General features: G+C 41.4%; 1 protein-coding gene across 1 annotated transcript in view; it reads left to right on the plus strand.

The window, feature by feature from the left end:
• The window catches only part of COL4A6 (collagen type IV alpha 6 chain), a 117206-nt gene that overhangs the window by 86874 nt on the left and 16299 nt on the right, over nucleotides 1-14033 (plus strand). The window contains exons 13-24 of the mRNA XM_069867685.1: nucleotides 203-262; nucleotides 1179-1223; nucleotides 1533-1586; nucleotides 2035-2104; nucleotides 2832-2942; nucleotides 3491-3640; nucleotides 5208-5312; nucleotides 6184-6344; nucleotides 7747-7926; nucleotides 8501-8684; nucleotides 12620-12691; nucleotides 13099-13206. Coding sequence (XP_069723786.1) covers nucleotides 203-262; nucleotides 1179-1223; nucleotides 1533-1586; nucleotides 2035-2104; nucleotides 2832-2942; nucleotides 3491-3640; nucleotides 5208-5312; nucleotides 6184-6344; nucleotides 7747-7926; nucleotides 8501-8684; nucleotides 12620-12691; nucleotides 13099-13206 — 1300 coding nt within the window. The remainder of the gene's footprint in view (nucleotides 1-202; nucleotides 263-1178; nucleotides 1224-1532; nucleotides 1587-2034; nucleotides 2105-2831; nucleotides 2943-3490; nucleotides 3641-5207; nucleotides 5313-6183; nucleotides 6345-7746; nucleotides 7927-8500; nucleotides 8685-12619; nucleotides 12692-13098; nucleotides 13207-14033) is intronic.

A 14033-nucleotide genomic window follows, 5' to 3' on the forward strand; every position in this document is an offset into this window, starting at 1 on the left:
GGCAACGTACTGCACATACTGCTGAGTCTGATTGACACAGGTTTTCTTTCTGGGCAGAAGAGTCCTAGCAGAGACATTCAAATCCCTTTATGTCTCTCTGGTGTTGTTAATATAAATAGATGGGTTTGTGCTCATTTTGTCTTGATGCCGTGCTATTCAGCTCCAAATAGATCACAGATATAATGTTGATGTTTTTCCTCAGGGCTTGGGAGGTGTTGGAGAGAAAGGAGAAAAAGGCGTGCCTGGCTTACCGGGTGGCAGGGTAGGTAACTTTGCAAAGTCCTAAAGTTCTTCTCAAACACATGAGGTGAGCTTTTCATCAACAGAACCGTTCTCAAAACATGTAGGAGTCTCAGACATAGGAGTGGATCCCATAGTAACTGATGCCATACAACAACAGAAAAAATGGGTAGTTCTTATCTCAGTAAAGTCTCAGATTAAAGGTGAGATGAAAGATTTATACTTACAAGCCGTCCAAGAAAATCATATGGAAGTATTTAGTGGAGGTCTTGATACTACAAGGTCTGTGTTCTACCGATTTTTTTTTTTTTTTTGAAAGCTTCCCAGAAAAGGAAGCTTGCAGGATGTCCAAATGAAGATAATAATTAAGAGGCCTTGCAGGGGCTTCAGGGAATTCTTAACCAGTGCCAAAACCAGCCATAAGAGAACAGATAGATTCTTGGGGAAGAAATGAGCTGACAATACATGTTGGTCAGTGAACGTGAGACCTAACAGCATGCTCAGTCACGCGCCAGCCATAGATTCTCCAGACACCATGACCTTGCAGACATGCGCTTATACACAACAGGAAGACCAAGGCATTCTGCTTTGCAAGTGCAGAATAAATTGTGAAGATAAGTCTTGATTTCATTAATTTTCATAGCTTTATAATTGCAAACTTCCTACCTAACTTCCTAGGAGGTTGAGACACCATGACTCATTTACTTGAACTGCCGATTAGAAACACAATGACTGAAGAAGTTAGGACTACTTTAGCAGTTATTCTGCTGAATTCTATCAATTATGATCATTAATATTTGGGAGATATGATAAATCAGTGACAGCTTCTTTTGAAAGTTTTACTTTTCTATATAGTGGTGCTGAGATATTTGGAGACTCATATAATGAGACCAGACCATGATGAAGCCTCTGAACGTTAATGGTTTTTTGTGTTCTAGGGTCTTGTGGGACTAGACGGATCTGATGGGATTCCAGGAAGAAAGGTGAAATTTCTATTTTTTACTGTACTTACAAGCACAGTAGCTGTCTAACTGCTTAAGATCTCCTGATTTCCCTATCTAGTGGCTGCAGGTTCTCTGATGGATGAATGTACCTGTCTTGTAAAACTAGTGAGAGCTGATTAGACAGTCTGGGTAAAATTCTAGATCCCTTTAACTACCCTCTCTTTCTTCTGCAAATGTTTGGTAGGGTTTGTGATTCAAGTCTAGGCACTGCAGATGTCTCAGCTAACAAATAATGCTGCTGCCTTATTGTCTCACTGTGTAATGATGCTCTCCTGTGTGACTTTGTAGGGTCATCCAGGCGTTCCGGGCTATCCAGGACTGGATGGAGTTGAAGGCATGAAGGTAATTTCTTGCACGAAAATACCAAAGCATTGCTTTATTAAAGGTTATTTACATGAATAAATAAGCGTTATTTTCCTAATCAATTCTCTTCTATACTTCTGTATCACTGTAATTTTTGTATGTTTCAGTTTCTCATTTACTTTATCCTTAAAGAGAACAGGGAGTGGTTGCTGAACTAGGAACACTTGAATATTTAATACCTTTACAATGTTCATTCATGTAACTTCATGACTTACAACCATAGATGCAGTCTTTCTGGTCTCTTTTATCCTTACACCAATGCCATATTTACTGGACAACTGAGGCGGGATTAGGTGGAAGTAAGTGCATGTTAACGAAGTCTATCTGAAGTCTTAGATCACAGATTTACTGTGGAGACATTTCCTGACAAGCAGTCTTCCCCTCCATCACCCGTCTGAATCTGGTGTGAATCTGTTTTCTTCTACAGGGTGAATTAGGTGACGTTGGTCCCCCAGGCCCTCCTATCGTTATTGACAGGGAAGGTGTGGTCATTTCAGGTATCTGTTTCTGTTTCGGTTTGGAACTCAACTAAAGCACTTTTTCTGATCCAATTTTCCTTCTTACTACATCTTACTGCTTTTCCACATTATATATTGGGTCTAACGCATCCCTTGTTACTTTTCCTTTCCTTTCTGTATTGTCAGCACAGATACATTTGGTCCCGTGTTTATAACTTCAAAGTTTAAAATAAACCTTTCATCCCCATGTAGCAGAATGATGTGTTCCAAGGCAAAATGAAGTTTAGTGCCTAGGAGGGTGACTGTGTATGAGCACCGGGAAGGGCTGTGTGTCTGTCTTCAGTTTACTAAGGAAAAATTACTTTCTTCTGTTGCTTGGAAATGAGTACTCTGAGTATCATGCTACTGTTATTAGTTATTCAGTGTGATAAGAATATTGTTGAGAAAATGAGCTTAATGAATGTCACAGCTGAATAAAGCTTGGATGGGAACAGTCTCTGAAGCTATGAAGGTAAGGGAACAAATCGTATGTTCTCTACTCTTCTCCCTCATTCACACGTGTTCAAGTTTGAAACAGCCTCTAATGGGTCAGGAGGACTTTTTTCCCCATTTTTCTCGGCTTTGACTGTCAGACTTAACTGCTAACAGCTTTGCAGCCTTGGCTGTCAATGAGATCAGTGGCCACCAGGGTAGCTGGCTGAGCAGGGTCTTTCAGCAGAAATGCTCATGAGGCTTTCCTCCTTGTTTTTCTGTATTTGTCTAATAGGTGCCCCGGGTGACCCTGGGAACCCAGGAATACCTGGTCCTCCAGGAGATGAAGGGATCAGTGGTTTACCAGGCCTTACAGGAGCTCCAGGGTTTCCAGGCCTGGAAAGAGGTAAAGCAGAGCCCTTAGCAGGCTGTTTTCTGCGTTTTTTGCTGAGAAGGCTCTGGGTAGTGGCCTGGAGAAGATGAAGCTGTTGGAGCGAGGCTCTCCATGCTCTTTCAGCTGGCTGATTTGCAGACTGCGGTGGGAGACATAGGAGGCAGGAATGACACAAAGTACAACCAAGTATGTTGTCTGGGAGCAGAATTAATCCCACAGTGAGTTAATTGGCAAAACCTTTCCTACGTTTTAAATAATAGCTAACATTTTAGAATTTTTTTTTAGTGACTATTCATATGTGCAATGGAGAGGTAACAGACTGGCTAGACAAACCCACTGTAGGTGGAAGCCATTTGTCCCATCAATGATCTCACTGTGAAGTTTCTGTTTCACTTGAGTTTATCTGTGAAGACCTGGCGTGCAATGATCCAGACGCTGGGAACTACTGAGGAAATTGTCTCACTCAAAGGAAATCAGAAAATAAACAAACTGTTTTCATAACATGAAAAATCCCAGGATGTATCTGTTGCTGAAGAGCTGCTCATTGTGTTGTTATTTAGATGGAATGGGCCCTGGAGGGTCTCCAGGTATTCCAGGTGTAAAGGGTGAAGTGGGAGAACCGGGAAGAGCAACAATTGGATTACCAGGCGCTCCTGGGAGAGGTGGTTTACCAGGTCTGCCAGGAGCCCCGGGATTGCCTGGTTCACCACGTATGTATATTTTTCTAACATCTATTTTTATGTTTAATTCTGAGTAAAATCAGACAAATAATGATTTATGTATTTATTTCTTTACCAGTGAGGATTTTTCATCTGTAAATCTTAAATGTTTGATTGACACCTCATTGTGATTGTAACTCTCAACCTTAAATACGTATGTCAGCAACCACTCCTCTGAAGTAAGAAAATACAGCTAATTATTGTTAGAGTGGTAGTCTGAGAGACTGAAGCACAAGGTTGTGTAGACACAACTTAGGACACAGATGACTTTGAAGTTCTCAGTGAGTCTCCTGCTGGCTTAGATAAAGAATAGACTGTGACCTTACAAGCACTTGGGGTAAATGTCTAGTCTTGTGTGTAGGCATTTTGGGTACCAGGAGTCAGATAGGATGCCTGACGAGAGTTATGAGACCTTAAGAAAAGTGATTTTATTTTTACATATTCATTTGTACGATGCCCTGATTGGATTAATTCCGTGTTGTTTTGTTTTCCTCCGAAACTATTACATGCAAAGAGTTGATTTTACTCAAACCTTTGAATTTTACCATTCCACCATAAGCTGAATTCAAACAGCCTGTTTTATTTTTGAGAGCCAACCTTTCAAGAACAGGGCATACTCCAGTGATGGAGCCAATGAACATGGTCTGATGAAATGATTTTCTATAGAAAAGAAACAAGTGCTCTCTGATCAATAACTATTTGCTAATCAAACCCAGCTCATTTTTCTGCAGAGTCGGTAAAGCTCTTGTAGCTGTTTTTAGCTGATGGTTACAGTTTGTTTCCATGGAACATCAGACGGGTGCTGGTCAGCACTCCATCTTACTGCTGTCAGTGAGACGAAGGGTTTCCAGACACGGTAGTTTAGGTTATATCAGATCACTTTCCACTGTCAGCTCATATATCATTCTGTTCAGCATCTAAAGAGATGTGGAGAATAATCCTGCAGTTATTAAGTGAGAGACAGGGAACCTTCCCTTAGCCTTTTTGTCATTTAGTCTCTTTCCTAAGCTGCAGAAGAAGAGCTCTGTGTAGCCCTGGGGATGACTCTATCATGCCAGCAGGAGCAGAGAACGCTTATCATGTATGAGAGCTTCTGTGCCAGCAAAAAGGGCAATAATCAGTCATCAAAACTAGCAGTACATTCATTGATTTGTCCTTTCAGCTTCTAGCCATGAGTCCCAACTTGTCCCAAAGCTGTAAAGGCACATCTACCATGAATTAAGTCACTTGCCCTTCTTTATACAACCTGTTTGCAGTTTAGTTAATTCAGCCAACTGTCAAGTCTTTGAAAAAGTGCAGTGGTAGAGTAGTAGAGGAACAAAACTCTGTTGCCATCCATATTGTGAGAGCTTTTGCTTTTCTGTATGCCAAGCTAGAAGCAAACGTATGGCAGAGGACTGCAGCCTGTGATACCAAGTTTCATCTGCTTGTGTAGCTTCCACTGTCACAGTTTGATCTGGTACTGCTTCTGTCGGTTGTATAACAGACATTGTAAGTAATTAATGAGCTGGAAATCTGGCCTTCTCATGCCTTTTGCCTGCCTTCTTTCCACATACAGGCCCTTCATTCCCCCCAGACACAGTCCTGGCAGGAAGGATTGGGGCTCCAGGGGAGCCTGGACAAAGAGGGCGGCCAGGAGGTTTGGGTCCAAAGGGATTCAAAGGTAATTGACTTTTGTTTTGGGAGAGCCATTTAGCAGTCATTTGGCCTCAGAAAGATATTTGCACGTGGTAAATATCCTAAGGGATGAGGTCGAAGTGTCTTTATGACAAATCATGGGAGGTTGAGATGGATTAAAGGAGCTAATAGCTATTACAGTTTAAAGAGAGTTGTACCCAGCACTGCCAGCAAAACCCAATTTACTACTTCCTGCTCTGGCCAGGCAAATAAGCAGGTAAACATCTCGTAGCCAGAAAATTAGCTGCATAAGTTGTACTTCAAAGTCATAAGGCATAACAGGACTTAAGAGTTTGTTTGCTGCTTTTTGCAATGTAGGCTGGAAAAGACAGAAACTTCTATTTATTCCACTCTGTGCTAAAAATGATGAGAATTTGGATCTAAGTGCTTGAGAGAACCAGTGGCAAAAGCCAAGGTGATGCAGACATCACTGTGCTTTTTGATTGTTTGAATCTGTAGGCAGCTACAATTCAGGGAAATACAGGTACCCAACTGTAACTTGCTGTGGGTAGGACTGTGAATTTGCTTTCTCTGACATATAACCATCTCTTTAAAAAGCACAAGACCTACCCTAAAATTCTTCTAAAGCCATCGGTTTTGGGAAGAGGTCAGGAATTTCTGAGGCTCATTGTGCACGTGGTAATTTGTTGATGGGCATTGCATAGATATTAACCTGGACAAAATCTGAGCTCCACTTGCTTCAAGTTCGAGTGACCTGAGCAGAGTAGGCACAAAATCAAATCATATGGGGATGGCTTTGTCCTAACTGAATCAAGGACTGCTTTTGGAGCTCTTGCAACGGAAAAGGATCTTTCTCCAAATGATACTGATTTTGGAGTGTTGACTGTATTTTGCAGGAGAGGCAGGTGATTGTGCTTGTGATGGAGGAGTTACAAGAGCTGGTCTAAAAGGCATTGCAGGTCCACAAGGTCCATCAGGAAGCCCTGGTTTGCCTGGGCTTAAAGGTGCTGGTGGAGACCCAGGCACTGTGGGTGCACCAGGACTGCGAGGCCCTCAGGTAAGGCAGGAAGAGTTGGTTGTCATGAATTAAATGAGAAAAAGTGCTCCTGTGCAGTTCCTGATGTTGATTATAGTGAAAACAATACTTTTTTTTTTTTTTGATAATTTCTTCTACTTGTCTAGATTAAAAAAAAAAAAGGAAAAGGTAACCCATGCACTGATCTGTGAAAAGAACATGAAAATAGAGGAATCATCACCTATAAGAAATGGGGAAGAAATGGTTCTTAAATTCTGAGAACCGCACATTTAGCAGAAATGAGAAAAGAGATAAGCAGTAACTGTTATTCATCCCAGGCCTCTTGGCTGTAGGCATACATGTATTATTTGTAGAGTTCTTCCTAAGTAAGGGCTGGCTGGGGAAGTAGATATACATCTGCATGGAGAGAAGACCTGAAATTGAATGGTGAGATCTTTCCACATCATTGCTCATAGCTAAAAACAGTGTGTGCCGTAGATGCAGTCTGCTTCTCAGCTGCTGTATGCTGAATACATTAGTGTGAGTTGAGCTGTGGTTTTTATGGAACAGCAACCATAACAAACAGGATTTTCCAAAGTGCTGAGCATTGCTTATTGTCAGTATTTACTTTTGAAATGGTAGTCCATAAAGATACTGGTCTTTTGTCTTCAGATTATTTTCATCAGTGTCAGTATGCAGCACACCAAGTAATAGGGAGGAAGATTAAACACTTGGACCCTGTTATTTCATGATTACTGTAGTGTTTTTAAATGCCACCCAAGATTGCTGTCACCATAGAGATATGTGCCAGGGTTTGGCTTGTCACTGTAAGGCTGTAGTGACTTGATTGAAAGATCTGTAAATGATCAAACCTCTTTCTTTTTTTTAGTGTAATGTATACAATAGGAAACCCTTTGGAGATTCTTCCTAGCTTCGGTCATAGAATCATAGAATAACCAGGTTGGAAGAGACCCACTGGATCATCGAATCCAACCATTCCTATCAATCACTAAACCATGTCCCTTAGCACCTCGTCCACCCGTCCCGTAAACACCTCCAGGGAAGGTGACTCAACCCCCTCCCTGGGCAGCCTCTGCCAGTGCCCAATGACCCTTTCTGTGAAGAATCTTTTCCTAATGTCCAGCCTAAATCTCCCCTGGCGGAGCTTGAGGCCATTCCCTCTTGTCCTGTCCCCTGTCACTTGGGAGAAGAGGCCAGCACCCTCCTCTCTACAACCTCCTTTCAGGTAGTTGTAGAGAGCAATGAGGTCTCCCCTCAGCCTCCTCTTCTCCAGGCTAAACAACCCCAGCTCTCTCAGCCGCTCCTCTTGTTCTCCAGCCCCTTCACCAGCTTTGTTGTTCTTCTCTGGACTTGCCGAGAGCCTCATCGGATGCAAACCTTCTCTGCGTATTCATATTCCTGCTTTTTGTCGTTTGGTCTGTAGGCTTCAGCTGGTCAGCAAGGTCCTCCAGGCATTAAAGGAGAAAAAGGGGATTCATCCTATGCAACAAGCAAAGGTGCTCGTGGGGATCGTGGTGCGACAGCACCTAGAGGACCTTCAGGCATCCCGGGAACCCCTGGCAGGGATGGACTTCCAGGGTTGCCAGGCCCACCAGGACCTCCAGTAAGTAATTTAGCAGCAGTACTTCAGAATTGGAATAAGGAGCAGAGGCAATGAACAGGCCTGGCTTACTAGTCCTGATTGCCCTGTGGTAGGTCTCCAAATACATAAAAATCTTGCAGTCTCTGAGCAAGAATTTGTCTTGGTCAGGGTTAATAATTGGCACTCATTATTCCTCTGGCTACCCAGTCAAAAGATAAACTTTCAGACTAGACTCTATACTGTTCTATTTTATGTCCTAAAAGATAAAATATGCTGTAGGCATAATTGTGAGTCAAATTTTGGAATAGAAAAATCACACCAGAATCTTTTTAATTAAAAGGAAAGTAAATGTCTTTTAGGATATGTAATATTTATATTTTGGCAAATACAACATAGATATAATTTGTAATAGTCATTGAGTTTCCTGCATTTTGGAATGATGGATATTTTACAGTGGTTTCCAGGTACCTTTGCAGGCTCATCTGAATGTTGCACTGGACTGACCAAACTCTGATGCCTTTGTTAAAATAATAACAGTGTATATTCTTTCTTTATCTCTTTAATTTTCAGCTATAATTGTCTTTGCTTTGCATAGGGTGATGGCGGGCTAGGTTTCCCAGGTGAAAAAGGACTGCCAGGATTACCTGGTTCCAAGGGCCATCGTGGAGAACCTGGTTCTCCTGGCGTTGGATATCCAGGCCCTAGTGGAGTTCGTGGGCCACCAGGTGACCCTGGAATGGATGGATTTCTAGGACAAGCAGGTCTTCCAGGCCCTCCAGGTAGGTGTTGCCAGGTGCACTTGTATTCTGAAAAGATAAAAAGCTGCTACAAGTCAAATGGCACTCAGCTTACTGCTGTGCTTGTAGCCAGGCCAGAAGGCTGCATTAGAATGAAGATTGCTCTTTAAATTAATTGTAACTGGTTTGTGGGCTCACCAGACCTCATACAGCAGTCGCAGCCTTCTCAGGTTGTCATGCTTAGGAGGACACAGATAATAAGCTAGGACTATTCTAATCGTACTGAAATACTAAGGGTGTTGGATGGAGCTACTCACTGCCTATTGCTGGAGAACCATTTTACATCAAAGATAGTTAGGAGGACTGGTAAAATGAAGTTTTTAAAAAGCACAGCCTTCTTCACTGTCTGGGTGAAAATAGTAACTCATTGGGACCTGACTTCTGTATCAGTTTTCAGAACTGTTGCTATTACTGAAATAAGAAGAAACTGTACATTGTACGTGTGAACAGGCGTTGGTAAAGATGAGGTTGTCATGACAGGCGGGTAGGGGGTTGAGTTGTGACTGGTACAACCAACATGGGGCTCTTTGCTTCCTGGTATGATACAGTTTGGCCCAGTTGGTGTGTCATTATATGTACCTAAAACATACCATAATGACAAGGGATAAAATCAGTAAATATAGTTTTGATAATGTTTCATGTTTTATGTTCGTTCTCAGAGTTCAAATCGAGTTACGTGGAAGGTCATATGCCTAAACATGCAGGGAAAATATTTTCATAGCAAAATGACTGCAGAGAGCTAGTCCCAATGTCTTGATTTCATGTCAGCCGTTTAAATATTATTTAAGATAAATAGTATTTTTTCTTTGCTGCTGCTGATTTTCAGTGTATTTTCCATCCTATGTATACTTAGGCTTCTAGGTTTATAATTCTGTATCAGTAATACAGAATCAGTAATATGGTTACAGGTGTAGTATTGTTGAATAGGTTTCTGGACTGATAAACTGATGTTCTGAGTTCAAAAATCTTGGTGGTAAGACCCCTGCAGTATGAGGAGTTGCTGAAGGAATCTTAAATTCAGAGGGAGGTGATTGCTAGGCCAGAATAGCTCGGGGAAGGTTGCACAGATATGCCAGATGGCATGTTACCTCGCATCAGTGTCGTGCTGGGTTGTTGTTATGGGGTGAGGAGACAGCTAGCATTAATGTCCCCCTGGAACAGTCTGCATAAGCTTTTTTTCCAATTCAAGTCACATGCTAAATGCTAAAAGCTTTACTAATTCATAGGTATTAATGCTCACGTCTTTGGTAATTTGTCTCTTACAAAATCCACTAAATGAAAATTGCATTGTAAGATAAGTAAAAGTAAAATGCTCTGTGTGTGATGTGAACTCTAGATATGCTGTGGAGCACATCAGAAGCCAGCTTATTATGAATGCTACATCAAAGCTTTGCTAACAACAAATGGTCATTTGCAGAAAAGTATCTATAGTGAAAATATGTGAGAAGATGTGAATAAGTCATTAGCCAGTTCAGTTTGCACCTTCGTAAAGATGTGTAACAAAACTTGTGAATGCATCATCCCCTCTGTGCTAGGGCATGGTTTGCATCCATTAAAAGGCCTTTAATTAATCTAATATTAAAGAAATGTGTGTGGGTGGAAGAAATAATTCCTTCTGCTGCACAGACTGAGAGGCCTTATCATGAAAATGAGTAAAGACATCTATAAAGGGGCTTTAACCCACTGAAGTTACCATGTCAAAGACACCACTGAAGAATTTTGCTTGAGTTCGTGCCACATACAATACAACAGGTTGAAAGTCTTGCCTTGGAAAAGTGTAACTCAGTGTTTTACAAAAAGCTAGACTGAATTTACTTGGTATTATGAGATTACTAAAAACTGTTGGAATTGCCTATAATTTGCTTTTATGCCTGACATGATGGCTTCATAATTGAGTTCTTTGATACTGTGATAATTGTATAAACTGTGATAATATTGGATATTAAGTGGCTGGGGAACACTAGGTTTCCCTCATGTAATTTTTACACTAAGCCTTGCTCACATCATTTTGAAAAAACACGTAAGGAAACAGTCCTATTTGCTTTTCAGATATCTTCACATGAAATATGCTTTATTCAAGTACTGTGCTGCTGGCTAATAATGTAAAATGCAGAATATGCTATTGTACAGAGTTGGTTTAGGAACATCATTGGATTTAGACATCGTAGTCAGAAGTAACATCGTAACATTTGTGAACTGAGTAGGAATCTGTTGAGAAGAATGTCATTGCACCAGTTCTTTGCACAGCTTCAACCAAAAGATTTGCAGGGATCTTTACAGCCTTTGCACCAGAAAAGTGTTGGGTTACTTCATCAGTTTTTGTCCTGGCCTGTCATTTTGAGACTCCTATTCCCACTGTCAGTGACAGAAGCAAAGAGCCATACTTATTATCCATACAGAAGTGCACTGATTTGATTGGATTTATCCAGGAAACAGTTTGACTAGGGGTCTTCTGTTCATACAATTTGTTAGTCATCTGAAGAGTTAATATTTTCTGGAAAAAAAATGTTTAGGTTGTGTTGCTGTGCTGAAATAAATACTTCCCATGTTGCCTGATTGAGACTCGATTACCTCTTCAGGGCTGAAAGTCATCATCTGGAGTGCTCTTGAATGGCTGATGAGTAAATTTGGCTTGTCAGTCTGGGAATGGTGCTTGTATAGAAGGATCCTGCAAGAGAGAGTCGTAAGGAAATGAGAAACGATGTATTTGTGATACCTGATAATCTTATCCTTTATCAGCCGTGTAGTTTATGCCACAGTTCAATTAGCAAATACTGAGCAACAGTGCAGTTAAGCAGCTGTTGCTGTGTGCACGTAAAAGCGTTCAGAGTAATGAAAAATCCCATCTTTTGTATGTAATCTCTCTGACTAAATAGCTTTTCAGGTCCTCTGGGTTTTCATATTTAGAAAATCTATCTGTTAGTTAAAAGCCAAGCCAACTGTTACAGCGCAGGAGCTGACTCTACAGTTGTAGCACAGAAACCTCTTACGATAACGGGAAGCATTTCTGGAGCTCTGAAGTCTTGGATTAGTTTTTGTGATAATTGTTTCTGTGACTGTGCAAATGTGACTTCAAATTGTCAGTGACCTACAAGGACTGTTAGAACTGTTTGAGACCTTTCAGGTAAATCTGATGTTCCGGCAACTCTTACAATGTCACAAAAATTTCGTTCCACTAAAAAGAGTTTGCTAATACAAACAGAGCCTTATCTGAGAGGTGGAAGTCAGTCAAGGAGCTTCTGGTTGCTGAGTCTTGTTTGCTGCCAATAAACTTTTCAGCCATGTGGTTATTTCTTAGTCTGAGAGATTGTAGAAGAAGCTGTTGGAGAGGAAGACTGAAATAAAAAAATCCTTGATGTTCCACCCCCATGCATGCATCTCTTTGGCCCTAAACTCTTGAGTGACAGGTTTTTTAAACACCTGTCAATATTCCCTAGGTACGTATTTTATGTTGCATATGCACATTCATTTTAGAATTTCACACTGTAGCATTCTGTTTATATACAGCTTCGGGACACCCTCCGTTTTTAGAAGTTAGGGACACTTGTCAGCTCCCATGGACTTGGACATCTCTAAGCCTGGACCTTTTGCTCTTGGAATCACTGACTGCCTTTGCAATGCCTGCTGCTGACTAGATGCTATGGGTATCACACTGCAAGTAGTCCACAGCAGCAGTTGCTACCTTTTACTGGTCATGCAGTAAGTCAGTGCCAGGGATGAGGTTAGACAATCGCCAGATATCGAATGCCTTTCCTTTAATGTCATAGATTTGAGATGTGAGCAGTGTTTGATGTGCCTAAGTTCACTCACAGCTGCTTATGATATGTCCTGTAAAATACACCTGGATAGTGAATGTCCCTTCTCTGACCACATCTCTGAAAGGGACTGTGTGCAACCTCAGTGTTTCTTTGTTCTAGGTATCACTTTGCCCTGCATAGTTCCAGGAGCATATGGGCCCCCAGGGACTCCAGGCTTTCCAGGATTGCCAGGTAGGGAGACAAGCTGATTGTAATGCAGGGGGTGACTACCAAGAAGCACTTATTCCTCACAGAAGATAATACCTGCTAATGATCCTCTAAGTGATAGTTATTGCTGAGTTAACTGGCAGAGTAATGTTGGGTTTTTTTTCAAAGAGACTAGGCTTAAACCCCATGGGGGATCAGAATGACTGCACAATTTTTTCCCTTTCAAGTGGCCTTGGGATGCAACCCTACTCTTTCTGTGTTTATGTAGCTGATGAAATAGCCATAGCTTTGAGACTTTATCTAGCTTAAATTGTGTATCCAGTGAGTGTTTTTAGAATTAGCTTTGCAGAAAAGATCCGATCCTATTTTCTCATGCTGTTTTTGTCTTTCACTATTAATTCATTAATTTATTAATATATTTTTACCCTTAGGTCCCAAAGGCAGCAAAGGCTTTCCTGGCATTCCAGGCCAACCTGGATTACGTGGGTCAAAAGGACAGCCAGGGTCTCCAGGAATAATAGGCTTGCAAGGGGAACCTGGTAAGAAGGAAATTGCTGGAGTCCTTTCTGTTGTGTGGTTAATATGTACAATATTTTATTAAAAGAGTTGCCCAACCTTTTGGGCCACTTTTCTGTTTGGTACACTCAAAATGCTCCATTGAGAGCTCCATCGTGCTACTTCCAAGTGTAATCTCTACAAGGAAACACTTGCAGCTTTGAAGAACCCAAAAGAAGTGTTAAAATTAATTGTTACCTGCCTATAATATAATATTGCTGCTGAGAGAAAGGAGGGCAACCAACACAATTTGTTTCTCCATCATGATTCTTCGTCATTTTCTTTGTTACAGTTAAGGTTAACTACAAGTTTACTGTAAAACTTGCTTTAAGCAATATGGTACTCTGATAAAGGCATGCTGTACACAGTGCTTCGTCTCATTTTAGCTGTGGGAGTTTCTGTAAATAAGGAGCAAGAAGCAGAGGTGAGAGGGAAGATTCCTAAAGTTGAGCTGCCGTGTATGCATCGGGTTTCTCTGATGGCTGAAGAAATCTCTTATCCTTCCACTACATTGAGGGAAAATGTCATCTTTATGGGGTCGCTGATGTCATGACACATCCACACAGAGGTGCAGTTTAGTGTCTGCTTGGTGCAGGGAGAGTATTTTCCGGTCCTTACTTACCAAGGCTGCCAGTGTGTTCTGCCTCAGAGTGCCAGAAGTTGTCTGACACTGAGGGCAGAGTAAGAAAGATGCGATGAGCAGAACATCTTCACAGCTTTTGTGTTTGATAGTGGTAGTGAGATGCTGTCTGTAGTCTGAAAGGGCCATCTTCCTCTTTTTGTCCTTTTTGCCTAATCTGACACCTAGTGA

The sequence above is a fragment of the Phaenicophaeus curvirostris genome, chromosome 13, assembly GCF_032191515.1.
Source record: "Phaenicophaeus curvirostris isolate KB17595 chromosome 13, BPBGC_Pcur_1.0, whole genome shotgun sequence".
NCBI lineage: Eukaryota > Metazoa > Chordata > Aves > Cuculiformes > Cuculidae > Phaenicophaeus > Phaenicophaeus curvirostris.